The 16089-nt window shown below is 36.1% G+C and overlaps 1 protein-coding gene across 3 annotated transcripts in view; it reads right to left on the minus strand.

Moving 5' to 3' along the window:
- Positions 1 to 16089, minus strand: part of FAT1 (FAT atypical cadherin 1) — a 96087-nt gene that overhangs the window by 50515 nt on the left and 29483 nt on the right. For all 3 annotated transcript variants that reach the window (XM_009864657.1, XM_009864642.1, XM_009864649.1), the window contains exons 2-3: positions 15181 to 15495; positions 879 to 940 (exon numbers count right to left, since the gene is read on the minus strand). In XM_009864657.1, the coding sequence (XP_009862959.1) occupies positions 879 to 940; positions 15181 to 15495 (377 nt within the window). The remainder of the gene's footprint in view (positions 1 to 878; positions 941 to 15180; positions 15496 to 16089) is intronic.

The raw sequence follows: 16089 nt of genomic DNA on the forward strand, positions 1-16089 counted from the left end.
CTATTAGAAAACCCTTTTAGAGATTTTACATGTTTTGAGTAAGTCCAGACTTGTTTCTCTAGCTTTAATGTTACTTTTGCCAACTTACATTGCAGTCTTTTATCTATCATCCACAGGAGAGGCACAACAAAGGTTTCATATAAAACGTAGTATGTAAGTATCACTGTGACTATTAGGCCTTCATTGCAGATCAAATACAATGCTGTCACACTGCATGACAACACTGTGAAACTGGAATACTCACAGTTGTCTTTCTGTTTGTTTTCTTTCCCCCCCCCCCCAGTTTTTGACAGAGAATGAGAATAGCTATTACATAGATTTGAGGCAGTCAACTAAATGTAGCCAAATAACAGAATTGTATTATGAATTTCATGCTCTTGGACTTTGACTCTATAATGCATCTTTTGCAACTCATCTACTTATGTGATTGAAAAATGCTATGTAGACAAAAGGTATACTCACAGTTTGTATTCTCAATGCTAAAAAAAACCCTGCAGTTTTTCAGAGGTCTATAATTCAGCAAGATGCGGGCTGAAATAGCTATTCCAATAATTACACAATATAAAAAAAAACAGAATCACACTCGTCCTTTTAACAATCATGCCGTTATACTGTTTGAAAGAAAATCTCTGTTTACAGATACGAAATAAAAAATTGCCTCCTATCTGTATCTTAATGCTTTTCTTATGAAGAGGTCCCAACACAATGTTTTTATAAGATTGGTAGTTTTCTGCATTGCAATATAAAGAACACAGAAGTAAATTACTTCTGAAATTCAGTTTCCACATTCTTCATATAGTAATCAAGTATGGTAAACTCAGCTCTGTAAAAGGGCAATGAACTTACTGTTTTTTCAGAAAACTAAGGAAATTGTTTACCTCCAGTATGTGCTCTGGCTGCTGCTCTCGATCTAATTTTCTAGACGTGGTTGTAATTAGACCTGTAAATATAAAAGAATAATTAATCAGATCCTTCAAGAAAATAATCTGAATGAAGGTTAGGTGAGGCCAGTAGCTACTGATATACCCAATCTTAATTTCTTTTTAGGCATTCACTCCTATTTTTGCAGAACTTAGGCTTTCACTAAGAGAAAGGGTGAGCAGTTTCCAATGCTTATGGGCTGTGAAAATAGTGTTTGCAATCTGAAAGCTAGCCTGTTGTAGCCCTTAATACACAGCTCAATTTTCCAATGTATCTGTGCATGTCACGTTTCTATAATTTGCTCGCATTAAGTCTTGTCTTCAGAGGGTGTTCATATGCCTTATTCAAAGGGTGTTTACATTATCTGAATAATCACCAATCTCTTCAGAAGAAACATCTATTTTTATTTTTAGTGATAACAGCAGAAGAAAGATGACCTGGAGAGATGCACTAATGGTGGAAACCAGAACAATTTGTGTATGTTGCCTTGATTTTGCAATGACAGAGTCAAACACTTTCTGTTGACAACTGCAGAGAATGCGCACAAGTTTTCGATACACGATGTAGATTTTGTTCCAAGATTTTGATACAACTGTGATGCAAGATTAGGAATGTATGATGAGTTTTGCTTTAAAAGAAAGTCAAAGAGTAAGAGGTGACAAAAAGACAGTGAAATCTAAATGCAAAAGGATTTTACTTGAATTAGTTCTCCCTAACACAAAGTTAAAAATTTTAACCACTGAGTTTCGTGAAAAGTAAACTCATTCAATTCTCAGTTCTAGTTGAATGGCTTGCTATGGCGTGGGTTAGCCATGACATGGATGCAGACACAAGAAACAATTCAGTTCCTCCGCTACACAAAAGTCATTAATGAGCCTGCAGGTATAACTTGGCCCGAGAAACACCATTGCTGTGTTCACGTGGCACTGAGTCTCTGCTAGTAAATCCTGCTAGATACAACTTGGCTTTTCACAAAGCAAACATAAAGATTTGAATTCCCCCAACTCCAGCCACTGCTGGCCAAAGCAGCCCATAATGTCTACAGCAAGATTCCAGCATATAGATACAGAAGATGCTGCAATGTCATGAGACCTTTTACCCAACTATCTAAGCTTTTTACAGTGACAGGAAAGCACTGCCATCTTGATTCTTAATTGTCAAACTGAAAAACAGGGACGCAGTTATCCAATTAAGGATAAAATAGAGATCAAAATACAAGCCACATATATCATGCTCCTTTTTCTAACTATAGCAGAACTTCTTACAAGCAAAATTAAAATACAAAATTATAAGCAAAACTAAAATACAATGTCAAGCAATAACAATTCTCTATTTACCTCCTTGAGGTAATATCTTCCCATAGGGATTACAGAGCTGTTAACAATGACGACTGAAAATATTTACTGTCACATATTCTAAACAAAGATTTCTCCTAATTTCCTGGCTGAGGCTGGTCAAGCCACACCTTATCTTTTCATGGGCTCTCTGGGGAACAGCACAGAACTGTTAATTGGAAATGAACAAATGGCAGAACTGACATGTCATCTGCTTCCCTCAAGCAAAGGGGCTTTTAAGTGACTTCAGGAAACACAAGCTTTCCTAAATACCTGTTTCTATTGAGTACCTCTGGAGAAAGCCAGCACAAGCCCTCCCATGAAGCATTAATACCCTGAGACTCACCACGGTTGCAAGGGAAAAGTGTACATTTAAGCACAGTCAGTAAAGGAACTGGCTCTTCAATAGCTGGGATGGGGAGGATCTCAAAAAGTACAGAAACAATAAAGTTATTCCAGCAGAAATTTCATTATACATTTATCTGAATGTCCAATATTCAGTCCACATCTTCTGACAATATTAGATTCTATCTCTCACAGTAGCAGCAAGCAGAGAATTCCTAACACATGAGCAGAAACATGACACCTTCCAACAATTTTCTATCTGCTCTTTTCCCTGTGGAGAGCTATTAAGACTGGAGTCACAACTAATAAATGACAATACTAACGATAATACTTCAGGGGACCAAAAAAAAAAAAAATGTTGTAGGCACTTCAGACAGAATTCTACCATGTGCCACTACCCCACATATTACAGTTTGTTAAAAAAAGTCTAGTTCCAGATATAATTTCTGTTAACAAAGCTGGTCAATCCAATTCAAACATGTAAGCAGAAAGATATCCAGTAAGAACAAAATATATATGCTTTGAACTGTTAAAACTTCCAGTCTTTTCAACCATGCATGTCATGCTTCTGTTAAAACACTTCAGACCAGTAACACAACGGTTTAGCCCTCACCATATATATCCTGTATATTCAGCAGAAATTAATGCCAACAAAGGAAATGTAACACTTCTGGATTTAGAATCACATACACATGCATGACATTCTTTTTCTTTAACTCTTTACTGCTAGCCACTTTCCTAAGTGAAAATTTAGCTCCAGTGAAGTGTTTCACTACAGCTTATGACTGTAAAAGGTTTGATTACGGCAACCACTCAATTCCTCCATTTTTCCCAAGTTTTTCTATATTATAACATGCTTAATACTGCACGGGCAGTTTTATCAGTTGAATAGTTCTTCCTTAATTAAGGCCACGATAATAAGGTTGAGTGTCCCTACATAGTGTGGCTTTTGTGACTGCCCATTAAGAAGTTTGAAGGAAATCTCTGGACCTAATAGACAGAAACCTACAATAATATCTAACAGATACAGATAGCTCCCTGCAACAGCTGCTACCACTCTGCTCCTTTTACTGAAAACAAAAGTTCTCAAAGTTTTTAGATTAAGCTCCTTCTCTTTTCTCTAAGAGTTTGGAGATCTCCTTGCTGTGTCCCTTTCTCTACACAAATAGATGAGTAATCACAGCCTGGTATAGACCACATTCCCACAGAAGTGACAAATAAAAGATGATTTCAATTGATCTCTAAAGAAGTCAGTAACATAATCAGTTTTGAAATCCACATTATGAAGCTGGAGAATCTGTTCACTGCTGAATGACAGCATTGACAGCATGTGTGAGAAACAAGATCACTGTGACAAACCATTCCTTTTCAAAGCAAAACACTCACAGAGCATTGTTTTGCAGTCGTATTTTCCCGTTTTCCTTCTGCCTCCCAACTCAGGCCTCCTGCCTTCCCAACCCAGCAAGAACAATGAGCTCCAGTAATTCCCACCACTGACTGTTACTCCACCTGGAAATCAATGCACACTATGGCAAGATGGGTCAAGCATCCTTCAGAAAACACAAGTTTATAACAAACATTTCAAAGATAATGATAAGCAAATGTTATCTCTAGCAAATCGGTGTAATTTATTCTGCAATATTTCAAAATTCACCTCTTATCAGAAACATTTTCCTAACAGCAGCTTAATAATTTAGAGAGACTTTGGATAAACCACACCTGTCTCACTAAGCGAAGAGGTACTACAATGAACTGAAACTAACTGTAATATTAAATCAGACAAAAAAATGAAATGACAGTATTCAGTTACATAAATATAAATAAAACTGCTACATTTGGAACAAAAATAGCACAAGGGAGCTGATATTATCAGGGATTTATTTTATCCCATGTAAGCTTTCATATCAGTGCCCAGTAATATCACGTTACCTTTGTACGTGAAAAACTGCACTCAACAACTTAGAATCAATGCCGAAATGGCAATCTCTAGCTTTTTAAAAAGGAGCATTAGCTGGGGACCACATTAAGAATTCCATTCTATCAGCCTTCTTTATGGCACGGATGATCTCACTCATGAAGGAAGTAGCATCAGAAAGAGTGATCTTTGCAAGGGAAGGAGGAAGGCTCGTGTTTTTTTTTGTCTTGCTATGTATACATCATCCATTCCCTGCTACAGGTATACCTACAAATGCATCCATTTGCGGTTTCACAAATTTACACAGACTTTCCAATGACACATTCAGCTTGAGGTGATGGAAGGTTCTGGAACTAGATGGGAGTTTGGCTGTTAGCCATGGCTAATCCACCACAATCCAAAAGACTAAAACAGAGTAGATTCTACAAGTCTACTAAGCTGCCTCCAGTGGATTTGAACCAACAGGCTTGATCTGAATGGAGTATAACACTATTTGAATTTCGCTGTATGAAAAGAAATAGAGTTTCTCTGATCCTTGAATGCATTGACAGTGAAGGTTTAAATACAGAAATACGGAGAGCAGCAACAACAGTTTTTATCACTAACCTCAGCAGATATAAAACACTGGAATTAAATACAAAGGTTGCATTGTGTTAATGAGATTTTTGTCTTTTGTGTTGAATGCAAACCATAGCCAGTCAATAGAAATGGTTTCTCGGGACTGCATTAGTGCAACTCATCATAGAATGGTCTAAGCTGGAAGGGACCTTAGAGATCATTTTAATCCAGCCTCCCTGCCGCCAGGGACGCCACCTCTCGACTAGATCAGGCAACACATGGGGACTGAATGGGAATCGAACCCGCGACCTTAGTGTTGTTAGCACTACGCTCGACTGACTGAGCTAACCGGCCCTTTAACTTTAAATCAGTTTACTTATAATATATTACTATTTAAGCTCTCGTTCTCCCATTTCAACCTAAAACACAGACAAATTATTAATGAATGTTAAAAATTGTTACCTTGGTACTTTCTTTACAAGTTCTTAATATATAAGTCAGTGTAAGAGTTGAAGGAAATTCACAAGTGGCTGTAATGATAATCCAGCTCGACTACTGCACAACACAGCCCTAAAGCACTGGGCAAACTGTGGTACACATTCTCTAATTCGAAGACCAATTACGTATCTTCAAGGGAGAATGATGCTGTCACACCTCAAGGCAGGATTTTCTACTAATCATCTTCATTTAAGAAATGGTGTATTATATCCAATTCAAGACAGCTTTCCCTTCTAGACAGAGGAATATATTTTTCTTCTGTCTGATAGACTAAGAAGTCCACTGGAATCAGCAATTTCATCCCCACGAAAATACTTAGTGTGATCAACTCATGTCTTAGACATCTCTAATACAGTGAGCATCGAGACATTGTTTTAAACTGCTTCTAGTATCTCAGCACTTCCTGAAATACAGAAAAAATGACTGCTAATCACAATAATCCATGACTGTTTCATCACTTCCATGGAAGGATGACTATTTTTACCAGTGGTCTTTCCCTCATTTGATTTCAAGTTAACTATGATTTGCATCTAACTTACTTTACAGTGAACATCAGAAAAGGGCCACCACGTTTCTTTCCTAAAGATGCTCAGAGAATTTCAGCAAGACTATAGTCAAATCTTGTCTTCTATGTAAGTCAAGATAAGGCTTCACAACCAAAGTAAACAAACAGGTTAATAAAACCAGGTCAAAGAAAAGTAAGAGCAGAGGGACGTAGGAATAGATTTCATCTTTGCAGCTGAAAAAACATAAACTCCATGTCTTGCCCTTCATGTATAAATCATTATAAGCTAGACAGTGTGTCACCATGAGTTAAAAAGCAAACGAGACCATAGTCCTAACCAGCTATCATACTGGAGAAAGCATACCATAAAGGAACTGAACAGCCTTTGCTTACATAGTCATAAAGATAGTTCCTTAGCAATTTAACTTGTTTTCATTCCTAAACTCTTGTCCTAATCACCTTAACAGCTCGCAATAAAACCAGCAACAGAACAGTCACCAGTAATTTTTAAGCGCCAAAAACATGATTGTAAACATATAGTCTCAAAATAAACTAGCAATACCATTTACAAGCACATTAAATGGCTGCAAATGACTCTTCTGATCAAGTAAAATATTTAAAAGCAATCATTTCTGTTTTTTCAGTAAAGACTGCAAAAATGATACCACTTCTCAAGAGAAACAGAGAGCCCAGGTTCCTCTTTCCACTCTTTTAGCTGAGCCCTCTTACTCATTATCTACAGAGTTATGTCGTTGCTTGCTTGTTCTCTCTTGCCTCTTGAATCTTACCTTCTGCTATACAGTTGTTTAGGTAGAACAAAGATCAGTTCTGCCTAGCACAGTCTGTGGCTTCATAGACTTTTCTAGGACTTGTAAATGCACTTTAGAGGCTAAAGGAGTAGTTATCTGCCTCACGTATGAACTTTCTGATCAGGGTATTTTATAAAAATTAGTTATGTTACCCTATAAATAGACAGAAAAATTAAAAGGAAGACTTTAGACTGTGCTAAACTCAGTGGTCCCTTTGTGTTAAGTACAGCATGACTGGACTCAACTAGTGCAGTTTTCTGCAGCTTTGGTGCCATTCCTCTTTGAATTCCCATCTGCAGCAGTTCAAGCAAAAGACAGCAGAACATTCCCACAGTGTACAGGCACCTAGATAATCTCCAGACCAGATCATCTATAGCACTTTATAGAACTACACTATTTGCTCTTCAGATCACTTTTTATTTAGGTACTTCTATATTCCTGTCTCAGATGCTGATGTATATGCTCTGGATTTCATACACAAAAAAAATTTTTGGCACATTTATCCCAGTTGAATAAATGTCTTGTCCTCTGAATGGTACTCAGTGAAAAGTAAAGTAATAACTGAGATCTCAGTCTTACCTAAATTAGGATTGCATCAAATAAGGGATAACCAGCTCAGATCATAGGGGTGTGCTTGTGTCAGCAAATTAGACATTTATTGAAGTATGATAATACTAGTGTTTATAAGTTTGTTACCTGTTGCCAAGACAAATCATAAGCTTTGTATACGGGGGCAAAAAGTAAGTTACCTAATCCTACGGCTGGTATTTCATAACACCAGTCACCACATTATATCAGTAATCAGGCAATTTAATGACTCAATCCTACTACTACAACGTATAAGTGCAAGGTGCACATCTGACGTTAAAAGTCACTTCCCTGAACTGTTTTAACAGCAGACAGATATAAAGACTCAGAATTTGCTGATCAGAGCATTCATCATTTTAGTAATTGCAAGCAGTGATGAAAGACAGGCAACCCACTGCAGATTATTATTATTATTGCATAAACAACTAAGTCATCTAATCCAACAAACCAAATTAATAAATGAATCGATACTAAGGCATGGTGTTACATACACAAACTCCATTAAGTTATGGCACTCAGAGAGCCTATCAAGAAAAGACTGCTATTGTTGAAAGCCTGTGTGAGGGTGGTTCTATGCAAGTGACTCATAACAGTATCTGATCACTGGCTAGAATTACAGTTTTGCATGTTATATATTCCAGATCAAAAGAACACACAATATAGAGGGAGTCTGCCTCCATCACTATTTCTGCAACAGAATATGGGAAAATTGAAAGAAAACTTCACTTTCTTTTAAACTCCTACTTTATAACAGAAGATGCACAGTATGATCTTAAGTTTTTGTACAGTTCCAGAGACAGAAAAAGGGGGGAGGGAAGAACTGCTGTGCTTCCTGTTTATTTTTCCAGCTCCTACCATTTTTCTTTTTCCAAAGAAATGTAATAAAGCATTTTTAAAAATCCCCAACACCATCACTTAAAATTTCTCTACATAAACGATCATAAATATTTTTAAAACAGCTGCTTACATTATAGCAAATTTTCTCTCAAGTGCTAAATTGCTAAATATTGTTGAGTGAGTGGATGTGAAGGTGGTAATAGAAATTTCACCAATATGAAGTTATTTTCCTAGTTCCAGAAAGGACCAGGTTCTTGAAAGCCAGTAGTCTAATAGCACTTGAAGTGCTTTAAATAATATTTTAAAAGGGAAATGAGTAACTTTTTGCAGAATCAAACTCTCTTTCCAAACGTATCTCTATATAAAATTTTTTCTATTCATGTAATCATCTCTGGTTGCTAGAGTTTAACAAACATTTGGGTTAATTCTGGTCACATTTTCATTAAACAACAACAACAACAAATCTGTTCTCGAGACAGTGTAATCAAATGCTTCTTTTCTCTGTGTGTGACAGGTGTAAGCAGTTGGGCACGTGGAGGCTGCTACGCACACTTCAAGCTGTGTGACATGAATGAACAATAAATAATTGAGCCTGGCATTGCTTGCCAGATACAGAAGTAACAAAAACATTTTCAGTGTTTGAGTCTTTCTTTACCTTTAAAATCACATTAGTGTGCAATGTAGTAATACTGGCTTTATCGAAGTTCTAAAATATTAGGTCAATTGGTATTAAACTGCACAAGTAGTTAAACAACAAAGATTTCCTTTGTTAAAATGAAGCCAACACTACTGTGCGGTCACTGGCCCTTCATTTCCTCACTAAGTAATTCTCCAGTGTTATCGGAAGCCCAAGGAAGTTGTTTGCAGCTGTACCCACTTCCTATTTCACTTCAGTTGGTCCCCTCATTAGACACACACAGAGGTACTCCCTGAAATGTTACAAACAGTGCAAAATGATAAAATCCTGTGAGGTAGATGGTCTGCTCATGGGCTATTAGCATTTTATAGCATCACAAAGCTATAATGATTACTAGAGACTAACAGACAGTAAAAGCCACAGGCTCAGTGTTAGCAAAATCTAAATGCCATTGTTTGATATAACAAACTTTTTGTATTAAAATAGCAGGCTGTTTTGGGTTTGCATATATAAAAATGTCTTTAAATCAGCACTTAATTTGAAGGTTGATGTTATCTTTGTAACACGTGTTTTGAGTTGTGGTAAATTTATGAAACAAAAACTGTCGCAATTCTAAATTGCCACAGGATCAATTTAATGTAAGTTCTTTCAAAAACTTGAGATAGTAAAGAGTATAGAAAAAAGAAAAATGAGCAAAAGTTATGTCAAGCAATATTAAATCCTTATCTTCAGACTTAGGCACTCAAACTAAGAAATCTCAGAGACAAGACTGCCACATCATCTTAATTTAATATAAGTATGCATTAAGATGCACAGACTCAGGTCTCACTGGGAGCACAGGATACAGTATGTTCTGAAATGGGTAATTACTCAATGCTTCTGCTGGAATTCCCCATGTAAGAAAGGCCTTATCTAAATGGCCTAGCTCCTACACCACAGGATTACTAATTTCCTCAAAGGAATGTCCATGGCATTCTCATGATAATACCCATGTGCCTCATGAATATGAATGTATATATCTTCACAACACTTCCAAGCAATTAGGTCATGCAATTATTCTTATTTTATACCTGCAAAACTGAAGTACGGGGAAATTAACACTCAAAATCAATTCTGTCATTCTCCTGTCCAGGTTATGAACCCAAGTCTAGTTTTGGGAAGTGTCCATGATTTTCACAGCAAGTTGTATTAAAGGCACAGAAAGCAATTACCTTTGCAATCAGCATTTCTGCAAATCTGACTCAAGGTTGTTACACAGAGCAACATCAAGTACCTCCTTGCCTCATTTGGTATTATTTTAAATTTCTAATATAAAGCATGGCTTCTGGAGAAAGAGTTATTTGTTACCTAAACCTGATCTTTCCCCAAGCCAAATCTAGTCAGTAAAATAAACATAACAGAAACCCTGTGGGAGTGGAAATAAGCATATCAATTTGGCAAAAGGCAGAAATTACTTCTTGCCTCAATTCACTGCAAGATAATCCAAAAGAAAGCAAAAGAGTCTTCCCTCAACCTATATGGATACCTGGTTAGAATTCCAGTTTCTTGCTCAGTAATACTAAGGAGAACTGGAATTCCTTTCACTATGCAAATGCAGTTTTTGTCATTCTAACACCCATACTGCGACTCACAAGGTAGTACAAGCTTCTTTCAGGCACCTTAAATTAGCAGTCTTTTAGATATTAATTATACAAAGCCTGTATCACTGAGTAGCAGCCATATTTTAAAATCGTGGTGTGGCAAAACTACTTCATCCATATGGAAACAGATACAGAGCCTAAGGAAATTCAGGGAGCAAATTTTGTTTAAAGAGTTCAGTCTAATGGCTCTAGTTCTGCAGCAACTAAGGATGTTCTTAACTTGCTCAATTGAAAGTGAACACCTTTATTCTAGTTTCAGATGAAGTCTGCAATCCCACAATTTAAAGAATAAAAATAGAAGAAAACTACAAAATACAGGAAACTGTCAGTGTCACTCTGTGGAATTGTATGTACCCATTCTAAATGGAGAGCTAGTTTGCATACTACCCTTATAATTCTTACTGGGTACAACAAACAGCTGTTTATTAATGCATGTCCCAGTCTCATCTCACACAGAAATTTCATGTTTGAAAGCTCTTAGTAAAATGAATACATTGAATATACTGAATTGGCATCAACAGATCCACCTCTAAATGGTTAATCCAACAAAGAATAGAAATTATATAAACATAAACAGCTCATAAATGTACACTTATATACATGGTATTATCAGTCACTACTAGTAGATGCCATACTAAGTCCCTGTGCCAGTCGCTCTAATTACTGCAATCTTGTTATTAACTGTCATGCTTCCAACACTACTCCTCAAAAGCAGTAAAGCAAGTTAAGATATTATAATACAAAAGAATTAAAGATGGAAACAAAAATATAAAATTGCCCAGTCAACATGTTGTGCTCCTGTAAAAATAAGAAACATAATGGAGTAACTCAAGCAAATTAACCACAACCAGAAGAAACAGAAAAATGTAACTAAACCACATTCTATTATGGACACCATAAAAACCATTATACATTGTGAGCTCCAAAGCACAAATCCCAGAATAACACAATCCTTTGCTTTACATGAGTGTTGCTAAAAGAGCAAATCTTTTCTGATCCTCAGTGCAATAGCTCTAGGGTTAGGTGGTGAGACACAAGAGTCCCAGAACGTGTGTTCTGAATAGCTATCAAATCCTGCCAACTCAACTCCTTCCATCTGAACATGTTAAAATGCCTTGGAACTCTACCACTTTGTCTATTATTTCTGTATGTACTCACAAGCTATTTTGCAAGGAGCTATGGCAACTACTTTATATCTACTTAACTTACATATTTGTCTACAGTTGTGTTCAGGCTGAGCATGGAAGTTGCTCAATTAAGTCTTTGCTCTAATTCTTTCCTTCAAATAATATTATGATAATTATTTTTATTCCAGCTCATTTGTACAGCAGCTGTTTTTCATTACACAGAAACTCCAAAACTAAGGAAAATGATACTTCATTTGCCTTAATGAAAGACCAGGTGTATCTGAAAAGACCACAAAATGTCCTGAAATGTACTGTTATACATCCTGCTCCAGAAAGTGAAACAGCATTTCTGTATGCAAAGAAAAATTTAGCAATGTTTTTTTAACTAAGTTTTTTTATAATTACTTAAAATAAGAAAGATATTTTTAAATGCCAGAGAAGGTTTATGGAATTGGATACTGAGAAACTGATGTAAGAAGCATACAGGTACAACTTCAGCTAGTAGCATTTTTGAGAAACAGATCAGTCAATAAACCTTCACTCTTCAGCTAAGCTCTATTTTAATCAATTGAGGGAGATACAGTGTTATAACTAAAACAACAATCAGTGTCTTTTGAAGTGACTTTTCAACTCCTCAACAACCAAGTCCTTAGTTAAAGAGCTTTCATCCCAAATAAGACTTATTCAGGTTAAACGTATTTGATTTCCAACTGACAGAAGAGAGACCTGGAAAGTTACAAACCTGATAATCTCAAACAAAACTGATTTTGATCACTATGTATTGTCCACTGCAGACTGACAGTTTTAAACCAAATACATGCAGAAAAAAAGCAGATGGCCTAATAGACAGCATGAAATTTAGTGTCCTCCATAAAAGGAAGACAACATACATAAGCTAGCTATTTAATATCCATTTAACCTATTTAAGCGCATACTGGGAATACAACAACAAAACCAGCCAGAGTCTTCTCTTCTCTGAGCACATCTCCTGCCCTCCTATTATGTCTATCTAGCCTTACAACTTTAACAGTAATAGACATTAATATATTTGCCTTTCCCTGTGATTTTAACTATGTATTTTTTAAAACTGTTCTGCTGAACGTAAACCAGAGGGACAGTCTTTTTTTCTCAGTGCTTGTATTCTGAAATATTAGTTATTTCAATTTGTGGCAGTTTGGTTTGTGTTTTTTTTTTTCCTTTAATATGAAGCTGAGAAGCACTCTGAATCACATCACTTGCTTCTACAGGACACATGCTACAATAAAGGCAGGTAAGAAACTCTCCTGACAGAAAATCTTTATTAGCTTTCCATTAAATGTTCCTTATCACTTCACCATCTAGTGTGTTGAGCACCCTCAAGCTCCCTTTCTAACACAAATGAGATCAGCAGTAAGCTACTGATGTGGAAAACTACAAACTCTGTCTGAAGACAACTCACAATCTCCTGCTATCCTAATTTTTGTGTCAATTAAATAGAAATAAAGATGTTTCTGCATGTAGAAACTAAGTAAAGGAAGGCATGCAAGTGCCTTTTTTAAAATAAAGTTTGGAAAATGCTGCATGATACAGAATGCAAAGGAGAGGAGTAGGAAAGGGCTGGAAGAAAGATAAATGAGTTACAAAAAAAATAACAACCAAAAATAGTCAACCAATTATATAGCAAAGCCTAAATCAATGTAGGTAGAGTTTATGTTCACTTGCAATATGAGCAGAGCAATCTCACTGGCAATTTTATTCCAATTTATATCGATATCACTGATTGAGATGACAACAAATACAAAAGTAACAAGCAAGCGGTACTTTTCAAAAACAGAAAGGGCGAGGAAGTAGACAGAAGAGAGGAAAATTTTTCCTTTTGCATCATGTTTAAGCAGAGAAAGAAAGACAGAAATAAACTGCATAGAGAATTCCTGCATCCACTTCAGAAGACTGTGGCTTAGTTTTCCTCATTTTACTTCTTACGCTGCCTTTGTTCTAAAACCAGTGCTTCTGTAAATATAGTACTTAGATACAGGGTTTAACTATGCTAAAGATTGTCTGTTAAAATAGCTATTTCATACGTCCCTCTTGGCAATGTCTTCACAAGCAGATGTAGAGCATGCTGACAAAGAAGCTATTGTCCAAAATAACCCAAATAACATACCTGTGTTTGCACTCAGAGCTTTGCTGGCACAGCAATTACAGCTGATACAGCACTCAAGTCTTTCATACCCTGAACTGAAACAACTACGAAACAGAATGAAGGCCACAGTGTCAAATCCAGCCTTCAAAACGTATTTTTCACCCAGTTTTTCCTCCCTTAAATCCCCTAAAAGTCCCTCCACGAATGAGCAACAGCTAAATGAGTAAGGTTTCTGTCGCTCCCTCCTACTTACTGAGTTTGCTACTGATTAAAGTCTAACACCTGTAATCTAAAAAATCTCTGGATTGTGAGAAGAAATTTCTGGCTGAGTGAATCAAAAGCATCTCCCTGTAATTTGTACTGTGAAATAGTACCTAAACTCAACATATGAAAAGCTAAGTTGCACATAACTCAGCAAAATATTATTTAATTAAAATCAAACCCTCCTTTACCATTAGGAAAAATCTGTGAAATAAAATACTCAGTACACGTATTATTTTCTTTAAATTCACTCAGAAGCAATGTGCGGTAGGCAATCTTTACAGTTTTCCAAACTGTTGTGTAGCTTCAGTTAAAATTGATTATTTTAGGTTTCCTGTCTCTCTGTCCAACATACATTTCAGTATTTGTAATTCACAGTTACTAAAAGGTCACTTGTTTCTTCTATTTGTACTTTCCTCTTAAAATGTTTAAAGCTTTAAAAGAATGTGGTGGTTTTTTTCCTGAAGCTTTCCAAACAACCACTGAAGTCAGATTTTCCTTTCATTATACAACAACTACACCTGCAAATTATCTTCCAGATTTTGTATTTCTTAAAACAGCAACAGCTACTTGCAAAGACAGTCCCTTTTGACTGTGGGACAAGTGAGCGTGCAGTTAATGGTTTGCATTGCTTAGGCTAACACTATCGGTGGGAAGAAAAAAAAAATAAAAAAAAACCAGAAAAGGTCAAACAATCTATGTGTGAAAATTGGAAGACTGACACTGCTAGTAACAGCTTGGATGAAACCAAGCTAAAATGTGTATTTTTCTGTATATTTACTGCACTACAAAAGCAAATGAGAGCTGACCACTCTAGAGTGGAACTACTCTAAAGTAAAACTTTCCAAAACGTGCAAGATGTGGGTGTCAAGTACTTTGACCCAACTGCCGCACTCTCAAACCCTCTTCTACTTGTTTGCATAAAACTTACTAATATTGACACAGCCTGTGATGCCAGGTTAACTGTATCGAGAAAGTATAGTTATAATGAGAACCCAAACATCTCAATTTTCCCTGGTTTATATATTTACTTAAATATGTTGATTCATTCCTATGTAAAATAAAATACTGTACTGTACTCACCAGTTTTGGGGTTTATTGAAAAGAATCCCTGTGGATTTCCACTTGTGATCTTGTAAGTTAGTTTTTCACTTGAGCTAGAATCTGGATCAAATGCCTCAATCTGAATGACGGATACATCTTTAGGTGAGTTTTCCATGACCTCTGGGTAATAAACTGGTTCTGTGGTCTGAGGAGCATTATCATTAACATCCCCTACTTCTATGTAGATTTCAATGAAGGATGATAAAGGCACTACGCCTTGGTCTGTTGCATAAACAGTTAACCAGTAATGAGAAGTAGTCTCACGATCCAGGTGCTCTGCAGTCTCAATAATACCTGTCGAACAGGAAGAAAGATAAAAAGATAATGCTCAATAAACATGCAGAGTGTAAAACCTAAGTAAGCAACAAACTTAAAGAAATGAATTAATAAAAATTAATACAAGTTCGAAACAACTGACAGTGATTCTACAATCTGTGTTACATACAGATAAATATAAAGAGGCTAACCTGAAGCCACAAAAATAAAATTACTACAACAGTTTTCAGCAATTATGCGTTACGGATATTAAAACAATACATTATTTAATTTCCTTTCCAGCATCCTTTGAGATTTATCAGCTCAATTAGAACTATTCATAAAAGCTATTTTGCCTAAGAGATTAAGTGTAATGAGTAATTCATAGTCTTCTGGGACTTGAATGACCCTCTTTATTCATCATTGATTATAGTGAATTTTATACTATATTAAATGATCTGATTTAGATGACAAACTCTTGAACTGTTTACCATTATTCATATTAATGAGCAGCTACTAAAAGGTGAAACATTCCTATCTGTCTGCCCAAATGAATTATTTAACTGAATTTTCTTAATGTGCTTATTTGGGTTCACGCAGAAATTTCACAGAAAACATAAGTTATATCTAAAG

The sequence above is a fragment of the Apaloderma vittatum genome, unplaced genomic scaffold (genome assembly GCF_000703405.1).
Source record: "Apaloderma vittatum isolate BGI_N311 unplaced genomic scaffold, ASM70340v1 scaffold900, whole genome shotgun sequence".
Classification (NCBI taxonomy): Eukaryota; Metazoa; Chordata; class Aves; order Trogoniformes; family Trogonidae; genus Apaloderma; species Apaloderma vittatum.